At 38.1% G+C, this 21,840-nt stretch overlaps 2 protein-coding genes across 10 annotated transcripts in view; one reads left to right on the top strand and one right to left on the bottom strand.

The window, feature by feature from the left end:
* LOC113681249 (ubiquitin-protein ligase E3B) overlaps window positions 1-6,880 on the top strand; it is a 23,533-nt gene extending 16,653 nt beyond the window's left edge. For both annotated transcript variants that reach the window (XM_027198326.2, XM_089189686.1), the window contains exons 21-32: window positions 310-409; window positions 566-688; window positions 1,101-1,178; window positions 1,310-1,408; window positions 1,929-2,042; window positions 2,209-2,346; window positions 3,029-3,094; window positions 3,365-3,423; window positions 4,189-4,371; window positions 4,806-4,917; window positions 5,305-5,397; window positions 6,365-6,880. In XM_027198326.2, coding sequence (XP_027054127.2) covers window positions 310-409; window positions 566-688; window positions 1,101-1,178; window positions 1,310-1,408; window positions 1,929-2,042; window positions 2,209-2,346; window positions 3,029-3,094; window positions 3,365-3,423; window positions 4,189-4,371; window positions 4,806-4,917; window positions 5,305-5,397; window positions 6,365-6,559 — 1,360 coding nt within the window. In that variant the 3' untranslated portion in view covers window positions 6,560-6,880. The remainder of the gene's footprint in view (window positions 1-309; window positions 410-565; window positions 689-1,100; window positions 1,179-1,309; window positions 1,409-1,928; window positions 2,043-2,208; window positions 2,347-3,028; window positions 3,095-3,364; window positions 3,424-4,188; window positions 4,372-4,805; window positions 4,918-5,304; window positions 5,398-6,364) is intronic.
* Window positions 6,795-21,840, bottom strand: LOC113681250 (lethal(3)malignant brain tumor-like protein 4). 8 transcript variants are annotated; one of them, XM_089189678.1, is made up of 18 exons: window positions 21,672-21,840; window positions 18,812-18,988; window positions 17,508-17,837; window positions 15,894-16,070; window positions 15,151-15,434; window positions 14,835-14,970; window positions 14,637-14,725; window positions 14,108-14,360; window positions 13,722-13,804; window positions 13,307-13,538; window positions 12,771-12,853; window positions 11,398-11,623; window positions 10,755-10,991; window positions 10,583-10,679; window positions 9,711-9,887; window positions 9,306-9,376; window positions 8,743-8,969; window positions 6,795-8,143 (listed from the first exon to the last, which is right to left on the bottom strand). In XM_089189678.1, exons 2-18 carry the CDS (start codon window positions 18,951-18,953, stop codon window positions 8,033-8,035), a joined length of 2,955 nt encoding a protein of 984 aa, XP_089045804.1. In that variant the 5' UTR covers window positions 18,954-18,988; window positions 21,672-21,840; the 3' UTR covers window positions 6,795-8,032. The 8 variants fall into 8 exon arrangements, with proteins under 8 accessions (XP_089045804.1, XP_027054128.2, XP_089045811.1 ...); XM_027198327.2 differs by having other exon boundaries at window positions 9,330-9,376; XM_089189685.1 differs by having other exon boundaries at window positions 9,330-9,376; window positions 21,529-21,693.

Genomic DNA, 21,840 nt, shown 5'->3' with positions numbered 1-21,840 from the left:
GAATATATCCAACATGTAACAGGGCGAAGTCTTCTGGGACCACCATGATAGAAGGCCAGCGCCCAAACTGCCCGGCCATGCTACCCTCTTAACCATTTTTCAGTATTTTAAAAGACCATTGTCGAGACAAATTTATCATTTTTGAATCATTCAGAGAGGAAAGAACGTCTTAGTTGACGAAAAATCACAACACTCAGATTGCGGCGTTTAAGTTTTCATTTTGTACAAATGCATACTATTGTTGCGGACACAGGTGCCTTTAGTTCCGTAAATTTATATTTATTTGTCTGCCCTCCTTTTACACCATAGGAGCATTAAAACGAGTACGTTTGTATCAGAACTTGAAAAGCGGAAGAAAGGCGCCCTGATGGTGATTCAGAAAATACCACATGTTCTGCCTCATAGAGAGGTATGCTAACTTATTTTTAATTTATTCCCTTTAGCTGTTTGCGAGGTTACTGCAACACAAATTATTTCAGCTTGTGCTGTTCACAGAGGTCGTTATTATCGAAGCCTACTGTTATCAATGTTGATCCACTTTTCTTGATACGTTAATATTCTGCAGAGGGTACAACTGTTTAGGAAGTTGGTCACCAAAGACAAAGTGGAACTTGGTATCACTCGTCCCTCAGATGATTTTTTTCCTCAAGGGACGCTTATTACAGTTCATCGAGCGAGACTGTTGGAGGTGAAGCACGTTTTTATGTCGCTTGCTGTGAATTCCTAGGGAAACAATACCGTTATCTTTTATGCTCGTCAGCAGGAGTGGTAAACCTTTCAGAAATTCATTATTCTACTTAACGTTTCTTTCATTTTGCAAGAGATAAGTATTTCATTATTTGAGGCTACATTTACGTTAGTTTTAATAGACATTATGTTCAAAAGAAAGAGCTGTAAAGGAACACAATCCATAGTGAAAACGAAAAACGACCTATTCAGCTGTTAATTCTGTTACTCGTGAAGAGTACACGGCAAAATTTACTTCAAAAAGATTAAACCTTTTCCTCACGTCGCTGCAAATCAATTGTCCAGTTGTGTATAAATTTGAATGGATACATTTTGTGTGACATTTGTTAATTTTTGTCTCTTGAACTGATCAGGATGGCTATGAACAGCTGGCCTTGCTCCCAACTCGTTCATTTAAAGGAATCATCCGTGTCAGATTCATTAATGAACAGGTGAGTGTTTTTGGACGAAATCACAGAATAAGGAAGACCTTTAAAAATAAATTTGGAATGACACACGGTACTGGTTTACACATTCTGTATAATTTAAACTGTGGTTTGAGTTTGCTTTTTGTTACAAATAGGGTCTCTCCGAGGCTGGTATTGACCAAGATGGTGTGTTTAAAGAGTTCCTTGAGGAGGTGGTAAAAAAAGGATTTGATCCCTCACTTGGTTTATTTAAGGTTAGAAGAGTTGTGTGGAAAAAAACTGTTCTGTGGCAAATAAGTGTGGCTGTGTATTTCCAGAAATTTACGTTAGTGTGTGTCATAATTGTTCGAAGTTTGATTGTGTTAAGAAATAACATTGATATCATAGATAAAGGGGGGGGGGGGGGGGATTCTAAGCTAAAGCACATGATAATTGGGAGTGATCATTTACTGACCATCTCACTTCCTGTCCATTAAACCGTTTGACATTTAAACAATAACATAGCTAATTGTAAACAAGGACAGACGGAAATTTAAGTCGCAGATGAAAAGCAACATCCCTAGTTACAACGGTTAGAAAACCATGCATTTCTTGATTTTTTCCCCCTTCCCACCCCTATGAAATGTTCATTGATTAATTTTATGCGGTATATTGATCTGACAATATGCTTTTACTTGGAACTAAATCCATTAAATTGACATTGAATTGCATTAAGTTAGAAGAACTGTTACTTGAATGTTGGTGAATCGAACAATAATGTCGTGTTACTTCTAGATGACCAGTGGCGAGGAAGAGCGATTATTTCCGTCAAGCACATCCTTTATTCACAACAATCATTTGAAATTGTTCGAGTTCTTGGGTAAGGTGCTGGGCAAAGCTCTGTACGAAGTAAGTAGAGTATTTCTGATTACCTAAATCCATCTTTGTTAGAACCATTACCGTTTCCGTGGGTTGGAGTTACCAACTTTGAAAAAATGATACTTGCCAACTGTTAAGGTGTTCTTTTTGTATAGCCACTAATTCATGCCTGCTGTGTATGCTTCATTCCCTTTAGGGTATGGTCGTCGAAGTACCGTTTGCATCATTTTTCCTCAACCACATTCTTAGTCGACAGCACAGCGGTTTGTACAGTTCAATAGACGAACTGCCTTCACTTGATCAGTCACTGTACAAAAGTTTATGCTTCATCAAGGTTTGCATCTTTAATGAACATTTTGCTTCAAATTTACATGTGTTATAAGAGATAAATCAAGTTAACTCCGCCTTGTGTAAGTCAACTAGGAGAGAGCACCGGGGTTTGATCTCCCAACAGGACCAACACCTGGGGTCTGAAAATAAATTAGGACAAAATTCTGCTTTTACAGTCAACAAATTGGACCCTTGTTGGTAAAGAATAGGGCACAGAGTTGCCGGTGTTGCGGTGCGGTTTTTCTCTATTATGATTTCATCGTTACATGGATAGGAAAATGCATGGATAGGAAAATGCATGGAGATTTTGGCTGATAACAACAATTTAAAAATCTGAGAGCAGATGAAGTACGAACTCTGCTTAACTAGTGAGCTTATCTTACCTTACTCTATTTTTTCGAACAGACCCATTCCCACTTCCTACCATCGATAGCGTTTTACGTCATTAAATCCTTCTTTTTCGGTATGGAAGGATATTAGCAATACATTAAATTTTGAATAACTTAATAATTCAAAATCATTGATAGTAAGAGAACTGAGTCGAGTGAAAGAATAATGAAAAAGTGAACACGATTCGTTAACTAATATTAAATATAACAAATGAAAAAGCCTCGAGAGTGCTTTCTTCTGGTGTCAAACTTATAGGAAGCGGTTAGTTATGTGTGACATTCTTTCTTGATTTTCAGCATTATGATGGCGACGTTCGAGATCTCGAACTGTCATTTTCCTTTGACGAAGATGTTCTTGGCAAGGTAGGATCTAACTCTTAGCGTTTGCTTGGCCCAGAACTAACCTTCTTCCCTGGCTCAGCCAAATCTGATATTCAACCATTATGGTCACAAGGCCATAACACTTTTCCGAGTTACTATTAAACTTCTCTTTTGATTCATCTATGGACTCAATACCAGGCTTCTGAATCAAGACTGGGACATACGTTATAAGATGAAGGCTTATTTACAAGGTCTCTATTTTAAATATTTGAATATTGAATATTTTTTGGCTAATTTTTGTGTTACGTTCAGGTGATCACTCATCAACTCATGCCAGGCGGAAATGTTATTCAAGTCACAAATGATAATAAGTGAGTGGAGTTCTGCATCCTATCCACTAAGTAATTCGTTTGGACCTCTAATTTGATTCAACGTTACAACTTTTACAAACAATATCCTCAACGTTTTAAGAAAGTGTTTTTGCTTAAAGTTGCAAAAGTGAGCTCGCAGTAACAGAATGAAGGAAAGTTATAGAACATAATCAACTGTTTCATGGCTCAATTTCCAATGGCTGAATACAAATAAGCAGGTCGAATAGGAATTTTGTAGTGTTGGTTTCTAAGTAGAGACGCCATTCGGGCTGCAGTGCGCGGCGGGGGGAGGGCTAGGGGGTTAAAGTTGCATATTGTCAGTACTGCAGCTCCTCACTCAGATCAGAATTTCACATCAGCTACAAAATAAGTCTTGTATCTGCCGTGGAAAGGTGAAAAGATCATAAGAATGGATGGTTAAGGCTATACAATTTGGCACTGGTGTACGAACATCTATATGTTTTTGTGGGTCGTATGAACAATTTCAGAGTGTCACTTGAGGTTCATTGTGCTACAATTTTCTCGAGGTTGGACTGTGCTCACATATGCTCAGAACAATATTTTCTATTGTAAGATCTAAAATGTTGTTCCTCATCCTGGGAAAGTTCATTTCAGGCCAATGTTTTTGACAGCTCTCCACGCGATTAAGAATGATATTGATCCAAAATGGGCGCCAAGATATGACATCATTCGCTGTTAATCAATCTCAATTAACACTTTATGTCGTTGAACTTGACCTGTTAAGTTTTCTATATTTTCATGCAGGATAAGTTATGTCCATTTGATGGCTCACTATCGCATGTGTGTTCAAATCCGGGAACAAACGGCAGCCTTTATACGGGGTTTCAAATCTATCGTGCGACATGATTGGTTGCAGATGTTTTCCGGTCCTGAACTTCAGAGACTCATTTCCGGTGACAATGCTGCAATGGATCTTGGTGACTTGAGGTATCGTAAGTCGTAATGATTATAAGTGGCAGTAAAAGGTTAAGATAAAGTTTGAAGTCACAGTGAAGTGAAGTTTCGATTCTAGAAACATGATCTTATTTAACTACTGTTCTTTCTTCAGGAAGCATACCTTAGTTGAAAAAACCGTCTTTCATCTTCGACCATAGTCCCGCAGGTTATGAACCAATATGGTGGACCCTAGGAAGTTCTGTCATAAACCTTTTGAGAGACTGCTGCTTATTTTTAATTCAGGCAAAGATTTCTGAGCTCAAACTTTTTTTCTCTATTTCTTTCTTTTTAACACAAGAAAAATAATATCATGTTATCACGATTGTAAGTTGTCCTTGGATGAGTGTTGTGTTATCCAACCCAGATCAACCCATGGTTTAACTCCGCGAGGAAAGTTCGTATTTGTTGCCTTTTTAATTTTGCAGACGTCACACAAGATACTATGGTGGTTACCATAGCAATCACAGAGTAGTCAACTGGTTATGGGATGTACTGGAGAAAGACTTTTCCGAGGACGAAAAATCCAGATTTCTTAAGGTAGGGTTTTCATTGTTCACTCGTCATAATCCTCGCTAAAGCAAGAAGTTCGCCTGTTAAGTTTGGTTAGGGTTTAATACAGTTTTTTTTTAGTTTTTGTTCGATGGTAAAATAAACTGTTTATCCCCCTAATTTTCATATTCATTTCCATTTCGTATCCTTGACCACTGTTCTACAATTCGCCTTGCCTGTCTTTGGTAACCTCAGCTTCAAAAATGATTCGCCGCTTGGTAGACATATGAATAATGACCCTAACACTCTCATGACTGGGACGTCAATTGGTGAACAGAAAGCTCAGATAATTCCCCACAATATTACATCGCAAGGGCGTAATGTATTTTGTGGTCAGTAGTTCAAGCTCACAAACTTCTCCTTGTCTACCCGCAGTTCGTTACGAGTTGCTCGAAACCTCCGTTATTGGGATTTGCTCATCTGGAGCCTCCATTCTCCGTTCGATGTGTGGAGTGTAATGATGACGAGGTGAGTGATTACTTAATCAAAACGTGATTAGCTTCGTACTTCTCTGTACAAAATCAGTCAAGATCATCCGATGACTCGCTTGACGGTTCGCTCATCGTAGCGACTTTCCTAGCATGCCAGATTTCTTTTGACTAACTCGTCTGGTGTGCCTTTTTCTGCAATTTTGTTATGCCCATCGCTACTAATTGCCAGAAAACGTCAACCATTTAGGCTGGCTTGTTTTGTTGCATGGCTGCTCAGAATTGTCGATAACAAAGATGCTTGGCTTCGGACAAAGGAAAAACTGAAGGAGCAAGTAGGCAAAAAATCTTCACGAGTTTCCACGCACATAAAGATGGTGAAATTTACTCTTGCTTTCCGCTGGCAATGAAATTTGCTGAAATCGATGCTCAAAACCTAAACGTATGAACAGAAGGGTGTGAGCGTGGTAACGCTAAAAGGGTAATTGCATCTTTATAATACCCCATTCAAGCGGAGGTGTTGAGGTAAAGACAAAATGTAGTTACGATAGAAGTAATTCTAACCTTAAGTGGACCTTATGTGTTGCCTGACTTAGCTCCGACCGAAAATATTCAGGACCCTTCTTACTGTTGATTGATTTTCATACCCGTTGACCAAACGGTATTAATTCCACCCTCCCCTCCGAAAATAAAAATTCCTGAAGTTGAGAAAAAGCCTACCAGAGATTTTTCTTGAGCGTCGCCAAATAACGTTGAAAGAGGACTTCGCTGTAAGTTAAACATATTAATGTCGATTTCCATGCCATGCTCACTGTTTCAAACTTTAATCCTATTGTGAACGTGTCAAAATTGTTTAAATGCTGAGAGAGAAAGTTAGTTTTTGAGCGCTCTGATTGGGAGCTTAAGAAAATTTTATCAAACAGCCAACTCAAGTTGGACGGAGAAGTAAAGTTACTGCTGATTTATCGATTCAATGAGTTATTCAAAAACTCCTCGTTTTTTCCTAGGATGAAGGTGACACTGTTGGCAGCGTGTTTCGCGGGTTTTTCAGTGTTGGCCGGCGGCGTGATCCAGTTGGGAGACTACCCACCTCATCTACTTGTTTCAATTTGCTCAAACTTCCCAACTATAGGAAGAAAAGCACACTGAAAGAGAAGCTCCGTTATGCAATCAACGCCAACGCAGGATTTGAACTTTCATAATCGACGACAGTGAACAGGAACAGTCCCTTTATTTGTTGCCCCCAAAGATCCATTCTCAGATCTATCGCCTCGCAAAGCTACCTTTAACTTATAGGAAGCTTCAAAATATTGCTGTAGTTGGTAATAAACAAAGGTCAGTGAGATGATTATCCAAAACATTGAAGGAAAATGTGAGCTATTTTGCTTAACGAAGTTACTTCAGTGCTGAATGAGACTTGGGTCGGTAAAGCAGATCTCAGTCAATGTTCTTTTTATTTCTATGAAAATTGGTTTATATGAAAAATAAATGTACATACGCATTTTTAGCGTTTTACAATTAAATTACTTTCTTTGTGTTTGACTATAATGTAATAGAAACCTTGCCATGAATTATAGAAGATACCCAACCCATCAGATGAAGAGTACAAGCTACATTGCAGTCAAATTTACTTGATTTTTTTTTTAGTGCGTTAGTAATCGGTGCACAAAACTGACAAATCTGGTTATGGGAATGCGAATAATCTAAAACTGTTTCAAAGCGATGAAATGAAACCACGAACCTGCACGAAGTGGAAGCTATGTTTCTTACATGCCGCCAGATTATTTTAGTAGAACACAGTTCTAGTTAAAATTAGTTTTTATCAAGTAGTTAATTTATAGTGTGTTAAAATGAAAACTGAATGTACCGTTAGTAGCTCTGACGCTTTCCTTGCTGCTCTTTGGTTGGAAATGTACATGTACATTCGGCACTCAGTTCTCTGAGGTGTTCATGCCAAAAATAGCGTCAGAATATGAGGTTTACCCGAGCAACTAAAATATCTTGTCGTGCGACGAGATTTAATCAGTGTCTTGCTTAGCATTACTTGGCTCTCTAATTGGTTGAAAGTGATAATTATTACGAAACACACAACCACTCCAATTCGCAGACAAGACAGTAGGGTTCCCCTGGCGCTGTTCAACTGTACTTGTGCTAAGCCTATATTCGTAGACTTGTTCTTTTCGTGTTTTGCAGTTGGCCATTTTGATTGTTTTTAATGTTGAGTGACATCACCCGACCAAAACTGAAATTTGCACTGCGTTCTACGTAATACTCTGGAACTGAGTAAATATGTTGGGTCGAGTTCTTTGCTTAAAGATAAAACAACAAACTTTATAAAAATTTTGAGGCAGCTTCCAAATCCATTTAAATACCGCAAAGTCGACAAAAGGACTCTCTCCAGCAACATAAACTCTGTGGGAAGTGTCTTCGCAATGCCTCGCAGGTCCTCAGTGGATGAGACTCTTTCGCTTTCCGTTGTCATCCAGTTGTGGTTCACCTTGAAGTTATTTATCATTTTTCATCGACCCGTCTCTCCTCCATGGACGTTGGCGGGCATACCTTTTTAATCTTTTCCGTAAGTTGTAACGTTCTTTGGAAATAAGATGGAAGTAAGGGCGTTTCGCAAGGATGAACAAATTGTTTGATTCTTTTTCGGATAGGAACAATAAACTTAATTAATGCTTTGGTATGGTGTTGAATATTTTGAGCGCCGGTCCAAGCTTGATCTTAAGAATATTGACGATATCGTTCTGCGTCAGCAAGAGGAAAGCTTCTCCGTCGATCAGCTGAAAGATAACAAATAAACGTTATGCTAAAGCTCGGCAAGGTAAGGGGAGAAGAGGACTACAGAAAGACGATCTAATTTACCAATTTGTTTGACTGGTATACCACCCGTAATGCACCTTCTTTAAGCACTGAATATTCACATCTATGTAATGAATTTAAGAAAATATTATTCCTCCCTTTACGAGCGTAGGACAACGAAAAAATCTGAGTCCCCACGAGGAATCGAACCTCGGACCTTCGGATTCCTCTCTCCGATGCTCTACCACACTTAAGACCATAATGCTCTACCACACTGAGACTCTATGGTGAGCTACTTATGACTAGTTTCACATGTGAAATGCATCCTCCAAAGTACTTGCATGAGTTAGGATCAAGTATTGAAAGTGGTCTGGGAATTGCTTATAACACATTTAAACACCTGCCGTCCACCTTCATCGCCACCACTTCACTAAATTCTGAGTTCTAGCAATGCAAAATGACGGTCGGGTACACAGACAGTCCACGAAAAAAACGCCTTAAAATACACGCTGTAAATGTACAATGACAATACACGGTAAATATCTTAAAGTAAATATCAATAAATATCTTTAAAATGTACCTGGTCTCCAAATATCTTAGCCTGTTCCGTGCAGCCGAGCGCGCGCACGTGACTCATAACGTCATCCACAGTCCACTTAATCATTCGTTGCCTTTCGTTGGAGGCCACCGAGTCATTTTCTAAACTGATGGCGGCCTTCAGCTCGCTGAGACCCATCATGGAGAACTGGCTTCCCAAAGGCCAGGGAAACGAGAACGGTGTGACATGCTGAACAGCCTTGTCTGCGTCTGAGACGACAAAAAAATCATAGCCACAAACGTTTAGCAAAGTTATCAGGCAATATTTTTACATTGTGACGGACCTCAAAAACAGAATGGTAGACTCTAGCTTGATTACAGGCAGTAGATAAATTCTTGAAACCCTGGAAAATTTAGTTTAACAGTTCGATGATTTGTATATCAAAGAAGCTACTCAGGAATCCCCTCAAATACTAGCCACTCATCACCTGGACCTCATACCAATTACCGAGTATGAAAAGAATCTAATTAGCTGTCGTCTCTTACACAAGCAACACTATACATTCTTGAATACAACTAACAGCAGAACTTCAAGGAGAGACTTACTAGTAAGTAATAAGAGTGACTTACACTTCTGGCGCATTCCATGGTGTTTCTCTTCTTTAACAAAAACTTTCCTGTGTGAACAAAGAACACAAAGAAACTTTTATTTGAACCCGTAGTTATGCACTGACGACTCGAAACAAATTGGTTGCTTGACTTAGTGTAACATGCCTTCGAGATTTCTGATCATGAAAAACTATTTCATGACAGTTTCAATAGAGAACTTTGAAGTTGACCTTTTAAGCACTTCCTATAATCCAAAAAGGTGCAAATGATTCACCGAGGTTAACAAACAGTAAGACAGGTTCTACTACTGAAGGAACAGCGCTGTTTCGATGAATCTGCAAGCCGTGAACATCCATGCGGCTACTGATCAAATGGGAGATCTCAACAGGATACACAGCTTACCTAGCAGAACTTCGGGTAGATATAATACTTCCACCAACCGGTGCTTTGGCACCTGAGTGGACAGAGGGAGGACTGTTGGGGGCGAGGTGTGGAATTTTCTTGAAAACGGGAGACTTGCTGGTATGCTTCGAAAAGATCTTGCCTTGGTTTGCTTCATTGTTTGGGCAGCCTGACAGACTACGAAAACAAAATAAGATATTAGACCTGGAGAGAGGCATATGAGTGGCTCTTGGCGCAGCGAATTATTGTAATTCCTTTGAGTTGTTAGAGCCTGGATACTATTCTAGTCGTTAGATATAAATATCAGTGGCACAGTTAAACTGTGTGCTTCCCTTCTATTAACTCTAGCAGAAGTTCAAGTTTGAGAAGATCTGTTCAAGTCTATAACGAACTTAACACCAAATTTACCATGCCTTTAGTCTAAGAGGAAACTGAGGGCAAGGAAAGCGAAAATATTTGGAAAAACAGAAACAGAAACTATACGACAACAATGCAATCGATTTGCGAGAGAAAACCACAACTGATTAACTTAACGACCTGCTGGACTGGTCTCCCCTTCAGAGGAGAGGGAAAATTGTTCACCGTATGCCATTCTACAAAAGTTATTCATATGAATCAGTTACATCACAAAGCCCAGTTGTTAACCAAGATTCTTTCACAAAGTTACGACCAAAGTCACTTAGAGATGAATACCAGAATTTCAACCAGCTTATCAAGCATCAACCAGCAACCAGCATCAAGTTCCTTTTTAAACTCATCAGTAAAGGTTTGAATAACCCTCTCCCATTTCAAAGTTTTTCCGTGATACGTGCAACATTTTGCAATACTTCCCCACCCACCCCACCCTCCTCCTGCATATAGATGTAGCTTACGTGTAATGAGTCTTCCAGTGTCCAGTGACGTGACCCAGGCCATTACATCCTGGTGTGGGACACACCCCTTCCACGGTTGGACTTGAAGGAATCTCAGCTGAAACATTAATGGGCAAAAAAAGTTCATCAAATCAATCTTGTCATGACTAGTCAGTTATTGCCTCAGCCTTACGTTTTACTTCTTTAAATCCAGTCGTTTTCTGTTTAGAAGCATAGGACCAGTCGGATTCTTCAGTCATGGAGTTGTTGGAGAGCCGATCCACTAGGCATGAGTCTTTGTTCAGGTTCTGCAGTGAGTACGGGCAGCCAAACGTGCTGTGATGAGTGGAATACTTAGCGCCCTTTACATGACCAATGCCTTTACATCCAGGAGTCGGACAAGCAGCACTTGAGATCTTTTCGCGGGTTGCTATAAAGAAAAGACAACCATTATAATGAGATTGGCTGCTGGACTGATCTAGGATAAAGGTCTCTACTCGACATCGATAATGTTATATATGGAATAACGGTTGAAAATCATGCGGTGTAAGGCTAATTCAAAAATTCCGTAACAGGCAATGAGAACTCCAGCATAAGCAGCCGAATACAACTGAAGTTTACAAAGAAAGAGGGGTACACGAATACCGACCTGAGTGCGAGCTTCGTATCGTCTGTTGACGACACCTATCATTTGGTAGAGTCACTGACACTTTCTTTTGAATCTTTTGTGGTTAACTTTGAGTAACGGCAGGCAAAAAAGATTACAATTTGCAGCCTTCTCCCCCCTCCCCTTAATGATGGAAATACGATCAAATGGTGATACAATCGACACTCACTTAAGGGCGTTTCCAGAGGATGTCCCGTTTTTTCGCACCACCCCACTGGGTGTAGGTCAGTAGAATCAGCATCAAACCAGTCATCATAGATATCATCCCAGCCATCTAGATGCACCTTGACTCTGTATTCTTCCACTGCAGCTACTCTAGCTGCTCGGACTAGAGATGGATTCCGTTTATCAACTGCTTCCATTCTCTCCCCAGACTTAAAACTTGGCTTGGGGCGCTACAAAGAAAACAATGCATCAGGGTGAAGCTTAACATTACTTCATTGCATCCATTTTGAAATCACAGTGATCCTACAATCTGATAGGCTCTCAGCAGAACGATTTGTAAAGGTAATCGCAAGAAATCAAGAGCAATTTGGAATAAATCAGCAGAAGTAAATTTTTCAAAGGCCAACCAAATTGCACAAGCCAGTAGGGCGAGTGCAATTTGTAGTCTTTGAAAAATCTACAAGTGCTGATTTATCCCAAATCACCCCCAAAAATTCATGTGATTACTTGTTGATAAAAATATAGGCAAACATTTTCTCTTAGTCGTGTTTATTTCGTGTCCTGACTAATTGGTGGGTTGTTTCTGGAATTATCGGGTCTTTCCCGCAAGAACTTGCTTTGAGCTTTTATACTTTCTGTCACGAATAGTCAAGTGTTTAGACTTTTTCTCAGTTAGGTATTGGAATCCTAGACTTCCGGACCTTTGTTCAGTTTTTTGCACCCTCCTTCAAACTCAGAATTACAACGTTGTTACTTCCTTCTAACCTATTTCTTTCCAATCAAGCAATTTAATTTCAACCTTTTTCACTCAATTTCAATTTTCTGCACTTTATGGGTTGAATTGACGTGTTCTCAGCCAATGAGCATGCTCAAATTTTTGCATGCAAATTGGTTATTCACAAATCACACAATGTTTTGCTCTAAATCGCATCTATTCCAGCCAATACAACAAATCAGATTTCGAGGCTTCTCTAAATTGAATCAAATTGCAGAAAGTGCGGTATCACACCAAACCGCACTCCAGTTCAATTACATTAAAAAACCAAAAGAGCATGTAAGGACTTAATATAATTTTCTGTCATGTGCAGCAAGTTTATTTCCATAATGCAGACCTTGAAAGATGGATTAGGAGTGTTCAGTTTTAAATCAAAATATTACATTTTGTGGCCAAATAATATTTAAATGATGTGGCCACTTAACCAAAATTTCACATAATAACATAAAAGATGATTCAAATACACAAGTCTTCAGAGAAATAAAAAACTCTGAAATATTTTTATCTAGTGGTTATAGCAAGAAACCTAGCAGATAATTTAATTAAATTACCCCCTTTGATCCAAAAATAAAGGCCCTCAAGGATTAACGTATAAATCTGACCTTTTTGAAGAGATCTGAAGGCGCCGCAACAGCACCAGTCGTCCTCAGGTACTCCTCCCACTGGAATGTGTACACTTCGTCATCTGAAATGTGCGATATTTTGAGACAAGTTAGCTTCAATGAGAATTGCCTAAAAATTTAGTAAAATCTTGAGATAGCAGACAATAAAAATGCTGGAGGATCATGGATTGCGAATGATCATCTCAAAAACAAACTACCATAAATATTACCCATTTTACCAAGCCTAAAAACGAACGCTCCGACGTTTCCCAACTTTTTTTCGGCTGAATGGTTTACCAAATTTGAGCGCAATAACAAATGCTGTCAGCTTCCAAATTTATATCGAAAATAGGACAATTTAATCAAACTATAAGTTCAATCACGCTCGTTAAATAAGAGATTAATTGTCGCCCACTGAGCGCAACGCGTTTCATTTACTATTTACCATCTTATATCCGACATACACCCATGGAATGTTTCTTTTTCTTCGCATGCAGATATATTATTAGAAATCATATCACCTTACTACTACTAACCATTAGGAGGGTTAAGTTTCTTGCCGTTCTCTGCACACCACCCGACAGGGTGAATGTACGGACAATCGTCCTGACACCAGTAGTCATAAGAGTCGTCCCACTCGTCAAAATGAACTAAGAAATAGTTGCCAATCACGTTGGTCACCGTAGCAACACAGATCAGATCCGGGTTCTTGCGATCGACAGCTTCTAGTTTCATGCCGACTTTAAATCCGTGTAATGTCGGTTGGACCTGTCGTGTTAGGATGAAAAATTACACATTTAGAAGCTAATAGACCGATTTTCGTTAATTTTAATTTCATTCATGTAGATACAAGAACATCTAAATGCATCAGTAACTACATCCATGGTAAATTCAACTATCCATAGCACCATCAATGTTTCGGTAATTTGACGTATTTTTGCATAAACTTACCTCTCTGAACAGATTTTCTGGGGCCGCCTTAGCTCCACATTTCTTCAAGTACTTTTCCCAGTTGAACTCCTGTTTCGTGAAACCTGAAATGAAAAACGAACTAAGAGAAAGCATTCATCATACACCAAGCACCCGTGACCATGGCTAAGCAGTTTACGTGATTTATAGTTCTCTTCGGTCTACCCTGCCTTTTATCCTTTTAAACTTCTCCACAACTCTAACTGAAGATTTAAACTTCGATGGGCTGAATCCAACTCCCAAAGCCTTTATTTTCCGGAAGTTTCAGTTGAAGTGTTCGTATTCTTTCGATTGGACAACATGAAATCAGAAAATGTTCGGGTTCTTCGACGAAGACCTCGAAAACTGAGTTACTTTGGGTGACTTACTTCTTGGTGGGTGCAGAACCTGGCCGTTCCTTTCACACCAGTGCATGGGATAGATAAACGGCGAATCCACGTTAGTCCAGAAGTCGTAACTCTCAGACCAACCATCAAAATGAAGCCTGAGGCGTGCTCCTTTTACTTTGACTATGGTACACACACAGATGTAAGACGGGTGTTTAGGGTCAATACATTCCAACTTGTAATCCTTCTTGAAAGAGTGATTTGGTTTTGGAAACACATCCAGAGAGGGATTTTCCTGCAGTGTACAAATGTGAAGTACCTGTCACAATTGTGCTTTGTACGAAGAAGTGTATTTCCATTTTTTTTTTTTTTTTTAATACACAAGGAGTTGACAAGACAATAAATGTAAAGTCTCTATACCAAGGTAAGGTGTTATACAGTCTTATCGCAAACTATGGGAAAACATAGGGTTCCAAACCTGATCCCTTGGGATAAAGAAAACAAAACTCAACAAAGTGTAAAGGTGAGAACTAAAATTATACAAATAAGAAAATAATTACTGACAACAAACCTGTTTGAATACAATATTAGGGACTGCTTTGGCACCACACGCTACTAAGTATTCTGACCATACGAACGGTTTGGTAGAGTCATACGGAACTAAAATAAAAAAAAACAATGAAATAAAAGGTTAGTTGACTGAATCTTGGAGGGTAAGGAGGTTCAAGAGAAAAGGAAGTGAAGATCATTCAATATCAGTTGTATTTACCGTCTTCTCCTTTCATCAGATTGGAGGGTTCCAACGAGATCTGTTGCTTGGCCGCCTTGATTTTGTGTTTTTCTCCTTTGCCTTTTAGTTTAAACTTGCCCACAAGCGAAGCATCCTGAACTGACGTTACAGAGTCCTACAAAACGAGAAAACGAGTAGGTGAACAACAACCGAATGTATCACTGACTGACCAAGCTAAGGGATCTTCCTTATGCGCCATACTTTGAGAAGGAGTGACCATATTGGCAGTGACTCTAATTCTTTAAAAAATGCAACACAGGCTGAGAACAGAATATCGTTGAAATTTTTCACATACATGTGCACCAGCTGCCACCGGTGGTTTCTCCGCTGTCCCGATTTTCTTTCCTTTTCCCTTCTTTTTCTTCTTCACGATCTTTCCGTCTGCAGTTTTGACCTTGCGCACAAATTCCCTGCCCTTGTTTCTTCTGCCGGTGTATACTCCCACACAAGACAAACCACAAAACCTTCCTGATGCTGAGAATTCCTGCCGCAACCCATTCTTCCCGCAAACTTCACAGCACAGGATGTCGGTAGCATTAGGAGAACTGTTTTTTGTCGTATTAGCTTTCTTCGGAATACCTGAGAGAATGTCGAAGTGTTTGATCAATGGATACGAAAAAAAAAATAAAAACAATCCTCTAATGAAATAACAACAGTAGAATGTTGTTCAGAGTAATCATCAATTGACAATGGGTAATAATCTGGAACTGCGTTACCAGTTTAACTGCGCTTTATGATTGGTCTAATAAAACTCACGCCATCTCTTACTCAAACATATGTAGCATTAAAACAAATCACCCTGTTGGTCACAATCTTCTCATTACTGTACTGCTACAAAGCAGGATGTTAGATCACAGAGGTTTTCCTTGTGCTGATAACATCCTCGTGTGACCTCTAACCTTGCGTAAATCAAATGCGGTGTCATATCATTCCGGTTGATTTACACTGAGAAAATAGAGAGATTGTTAACAATCTTCACTTAAAATAACTATATGTGGCAGTATCTTTTCAAAAGCCATTTGTCTTAAAAATGCGTACCACTGTCTTTCTTGTCATCTAGTCTGGTTCCCTCGCTTGATTTTTCATTTGTTTCCTCACTTCCTGTTTTTCGATGTTCCGTAGGTGTACTCCACTGTATTTCACCTTTCTCTGTTTCCACTGTACTTATTATCTCTAGAGTCCCAAACTCAGTCAGTTTAAACTTCAGATTGCTCCCTGTTGAAAAACATGCCAATGAAAAAATTAAAAAGCAATAACAATTTTAACCATGTGCTACTTGTGGATATGTCAAGTCTGTTTTCTCCTTGGCTGGAAAATTGTCATATACGAATGAAATTAAAAATCAATCAAGTGAAGACTTCAAACTAAATCTACAAGGAACTTTAACATACACATTATTTTAATTTGTAGCAGACGCATTCACATGCTCTTGATGAAAATGGAAATTAAACAATAAACGTTAGAGTTTCTAGGAATCTCCCATATGATGTGAAAATCAGAGTTGATGTCAAGTGAAAATGCCTTCAACTGAAAGTCACTTAGACATCTCACTGATTTTTGTACAGAGCACCTACACAATAACATATTCTGAAAAGATAACAATTTTCTCTGCAAGGATCAACAGATACTTGGTGATTATTGCTTGGAGCCAACTTTATGACCGCATCATTGTCAAAAAGGTTGTGCATGCTTATCATTCATTGTGAAACGCCAGAAATGAAGTATTATCTTTTGTCTCATGATTTTATTGCTTTTAGAATGGATCATGACATCTCAATGGGTATATTGCTGATCTTCACCCAGTGATGAGGTCAGTGGAGTACATACCATCTTATGAGTACTATTCTCCACTGTGATTGGCTGGTTTTTCATAATAATAATAATAATTGTAATAATGTAATTGGAGCATTTCAAAGATATGTTCCCTCAGTCATCTGCTGAGGCATTACTCTTCTATTGTTGTGCTTCTTGATCATGAGCATCCATGCTTTTGGGATTTGTATTCTACTATCTCTGTTGATGTTGTTGGGGTAAGTAACCTCTTTTACTTTGTTCTTGCAGGATAAAAACTGCTCCTCACATAAAACTTTGCCCAAACAAACACACCAGCATCTGAGAAATATATATCCCAAAGGTATGGATACCCAAAATTAAGAAACACAGCAACAAGAGAGCCATGCAACAGCAGACTACTATGAGGATAATCTTCCAAATGCACAGATTGCAGCTGTGGAAAACCAGCCACTTCAATAGGTATACATATCTAGTTGCTCTCATCTCATGAAATAGACTGACATTTTTTTGTAGTGGAAATGTCACATTCCACATGGGTAGTGACTTCATGGTGAGACAAATGATAATACTTTAATCAATGAGAGCCAGTGCCTAACTGGCTTTCAGCCATTCCACATCAAGTGAGCCCTGTTAAATATTTCACAAAGGTGTTTTGGAATGTGATTTATTCTGCTGTCTGGTTGAGAGCAAAATAACTGTAACTCGATCATATTCAAAAGTACATTTCGAAAATGTTGTTCAGATAAAAATCCTCTCTGCAAGATCCCTCTTCTTTCCCTAAAATAGCATATTAAGAAACTTTACTCTAACTATGGTAAATGATCTGAGTGAATATTATAATCATGTATACATCAATACCTGGAAGGGTAGCAATTCCATCTTTCCAGTCCAGGGCTGCAAATGGATCATCCTCCTCAAAACTTGGTTTTTCTTTTTTCACAATGGGCAAATCTTTTGAATTACTGGAAGCTTGGGTCTTGTTGTCTCCTATATTGTTATTTAGATGCTGCTGGCCATTGACAACACTTTTGTTTCCCTCTGAATTTGGGTCTTCCACATTTTTAATTGGATTATTCTTTTTGCTTCCTGCAATTGGTGTGCCTTCATTGCTAGGTTCAACCTGGTCATGGGTGACAGCTGTGATTTGCTCTTTTCCATTACCACCAAGGTCTGAGATTTCAATTTGGTCTGTTATGCACAAGATATAAAGCAGGAAACTTTGGCTTTTCAATACTAGACATGATAAATTCAGAGTATCTATTGATTGAGTATAGTTTTCTTCTCATATAGCTACATAAAAACAATACAATAATAGTTACAGTAGAACCCCCACAAACTAAAAACCAGTTCACTGGAACCCCTGCTAGCTTGAACAAGATCCACTTTCCCTTAGATTTGATCCCATTTTTCCAGGTATTTTCTGTCAGCTGTCTTGAACTTAGGTTCACTCAAACTTCCCCTCAACTCAAACAAATTTTATTTCTCTTGGCTAAAACTTACACTCATAAATCAAACTTATGTAAAAACTTCAAGTAAAAACAATGGTTGATAAATGTCAACTTGTCAGAACATATCTGACTGACACTTCCCAACTTTTAATTGCTATTGATATGAACATAATAACATTTATGAAAACCTAACACATTTAGATTAATTTTCCAAACTAAAAGTAATTATAGGAGAGCGCTTATAAAAACAAACTAAATGTACAAAATTAATTAACAAGATAATTGAAATTCAACACCAATCCCAATAACTCAAACCCTAGCTACCTTGAACTATTTTTCAATAAATTAATGATAAGTTAAAATGTAGTAACATCATAATTAATAGCAGAGGTAGACCAACTTTCATGTCTGCATCCCTTTACTTTTAAAAGTGTATTCAAGACATTATTGTTTTGTTAGGACTCACTTACATTACAAATAATTAAAAGTTTTCTTCTTTTTTAAAATGTGAACATGATTTTTCCTTTTTCTTGTTTTTTTTTTTTTTTTTTTGAAATGGTACTATGCAATCAGCTTTTAGATATGTTTGTTATAATTCAGTGAAGAGAAAATGTATTAAAGAAGTATGAGGTATTGGAAAAAAAAGCCAGATTTTCAATCATTTTTTAATTATTTTAGACCAACAACTTCACCCCATTAACAGCTGTTAATTACCTTGAAGGCTTTTAGAAGGCAATGAAGTTTGAAAGTCTATTTTCTGTTCACAATCATTATCCAGTCTCTGTTTCTTGGCATGTGGCTCAAAGTTTTCACTCACTGAACAAGTGACTCCAACTGCTTCTGCAGGCCCATTCATTCTGATCACCAAGTACTGTAACACATTCCTGCTTTCTGTCATAAGAGAACATTATTTTGTCAACCTCTCTTCTGAGTAAAATACCATTACTGAAGACATTTCACATCAAATTAGTATTCACTATTGACTCAGAGAAAAGAATTGATAAGAAAAAAATGTCCAGAAAAGATAAGAACATATTACAGTATGCAATTGGTTTGTATGTTACTTTCTTGACTAGTGCGCTACTCAAAAACCATAAATGTAAAACAATTCAATCATTTGACTGGTATACAAACCTAAAAGTGTTCAGTGGAACTAACAGTCATCACCTTTAGCACATTTAAAATAATTTAAGTCTCTATAGACATGATAAATAAGGAAATAACACAAATATTCAAAGTAGAAATCTTGCCAAAGATAAATGATTTGCAAGCCATAAATAACTCTGGCTGTCACCTATAAAATAAAACATTCTTAAGTCCCTGAAGTAAGCAAAACCAAAGAAAATTATTGGAAATTGCAGCCTTCCTTATATCCCTTTAAATGATCTTTCCATAAAACCTTTATCTTAATATTTCTCAGTTTATCTGATTTATGACATAGTTAAAAGCCCAGCTTTTCAAATGGTGTTCTACAAATGCTTCACAAATGAAAAGAGACATGACTACTAATAATATTAAGTTGCTAAACACAAAAAAGAAAGAATGTACCAACTCTGTTGTTGAAAGTTGATAATAATTACTATGCACTTCTATGTTTCATGAGTTTGGAATGTAACTTTTTTCCCTCAAGGGGAACTTTCACATTTCTTTAAGGAAGTACCTACTTGTGCACTGTGGTAGTTCATTACCACTATCACAAAACTGAAATAAACACCTTCACTGTTGACTTAAGACAGCCTGGTGCCAATAATAGTCTTTTGTTTAACCTCACGTGACAACAGGCATGTGTGCATTTCTCGTTTTTTTTTCTTAAAAAAAAAATAAACAGTGTTCCAACTATTTCCTCAGGAAGCGCTCGAAGCCTAAAGCATATTGAAAACGGTCACTTACAAAAAAAGTACAACAATAACAAAGCAAAGTAAAAAAAATATACGAGGCCGTTATCTGCGAATTCCATTTGTTACCTCTGGTGCTAAGAGAGCGAAACAGCCATTAGAAATCTAGAAAAGGGTTTCATGTTCGTCATTTCTACAAGACACGAGGTTTTTGAGTGTGGTTATGTCATGAAACACGCGGCCGCGGTTTTTTAAACAAATCGCCAGCCACAAAGACATTCGAAAACACGGCTTCCGAATAACAATCATACTTCTTCGAAGACAATCAATTTGTTTGGTGTTAAGAGATCACCCAGATAGTCAGGAAAACTCGAGAAAAAATTTTTAATAATTTTTTCCTTTTTTTTTTTCCTTTCTTTCTTAACAGTGAAAAAGTTTTATGTCGCGTGAAACATGCGTCAGCGTGTTACAAATTGGCTCGTGGGAAGACGTTAAATAAATTTAGAGAAGGCAACTTTGGGATTTTAAAAATAACACTTGAAAACATAACCTTAGAAGGTATGCTTCCGAATAAATGATTTCATTCTTTTAAAAAGATTGCAAAACATCGGCAAACTCTATCCGAAAGACAGACTGCGCGATCTGACACTTTTTTTTCGACACGGCTGATGGCGAAAACAAGCTGGCCACCCGATATGAAAGAGAAAGTTTTTAATACAAATCGAAAACGGCTTTACAGCGTATGTGCTCCGGCAAGTCCCAACATTGAGATCAACACAACACTCGATAGTCACATTTAAAAATGGGAAACGTTAGTTCCTGAACGTCGCTTAACAATCTGCCAAACAAGAGCGGACAAATTGCGACTCAACGTGGAGAAATCAATTTACACTCTATTTTTGTAACAACCCGCGCGCGGTACCAAAAAGCGTCTAGTGTTAATTCTAATTCGTAAAAGAATCGCGATGGTTCAACACTATTTCCTCGAATTGAGCACAGAAAATTGTTTACATATGAAGAACTGTTCTTACCAGATAAGCTACAAGCGCGATGCGTTAACTAGCTTACCGTAAAGCTTGTAGTTTTATCAGCAATCGCAAGCCCTCCACGCTTGAACTGTTTTCGATTCTTTGAATATTCAATAACCTTTTAGTTTCAGTCGTGTTTCTCACTCGAAATATTCTTTATCTCTGTTTTGTTCGAACAGAACACTTTCAAAAGTAAAATATAAACTCTTTGTCTTATTCTGACTAAGTTTTTTATCGCTTTTGGCGTGTTAATCGCGGACACAAAAAATGAAACCGTACTCTTCCCGTGTGTGAAATACTTGACCTCGCTTCCATGTAAATTCTTGTTTTGTTGGCTTCCTTGTACTCCATCTTGGTTTACATCAAGTTTTAAACGCTTTTTCTCGTTCTTGTCACCTTAAAAATAATCTTCAACGACGCCAAAAATCCTGGACAAGCTATTTCTGTAGTTTTTAAAAAGAGGTAGTACTAAACAAGGACGTTTTAACTGGATTAACATGTGACACCCTACAACCAGAAATGGCTTTACCTGAGAAGAGTTACAACATATAACTTACACTGAACTTACTATTAAAATCATCTAAAAATCCCAAAAAGACCGCAAAATTCGTTTGAAAACAGTAGAAAAATCCATTAACCCTCAACCAATGTTATTTTGATCCCTTTTTAAGAACAAAAACGGGCAATAAAGAACAGCTTTTATAACCTTACCACTTAGCCAGACTGATCTCCCTGCAGTAGTGAAATGACGGCGAACAATAGTATATCTCGCCTTTCGCTTGAGCTGCCAATCAAATGACAGCGAACAATCGAGACACGTGATTGAAGTTTTTATTATGCAAAACCACCGGAACTTTCCGCAGTGCCAGAATTTCAATTT

The sequence above is a fragment of the Pocillopora damicornis genome, chromosome 12 (genome assembly GCF_964200805.1).
Source record: "Pocillopora damicornis chromosome 12, jaPocDami1.2, whole genome shotgun sequence".
Classification (NCBI taxonomy): Eukaryota; Metazoa; Cnidaria; class Anthozoa; order Scleractinia; family Pocilloporidae; genus Pocillopora; species Pocillopora damicornis.
This window is presented reverse-complemented; position numbering and strand designations above follow the sequence as displayed.

Bases quoted from the DNA above. Each gene is read 5' to 3' on its own strand.
- LOC113681250 (XM_089189678.1), bottom strand. From the start codon at position 18,953: ATGAATGGGCCTGCAGAAGCAGTTGGAGTCACTTGTTCAGTGAGTGAA. The intron at 14,971-15,150 runs GTATGTGAAAAA...CTCGTTTTGTAG, and splicing joins CGGTGGCAGCTGGTGCACAT to GACTCTGTAACGTCAGTTCA. The intron at 8,144-8,742 runs GTACATTTTAAA...GTTATCTTTCAG, and splicing joins CTAAGATATTTGGAGACCAG to CTGATCGACGGAGAAGCTTT.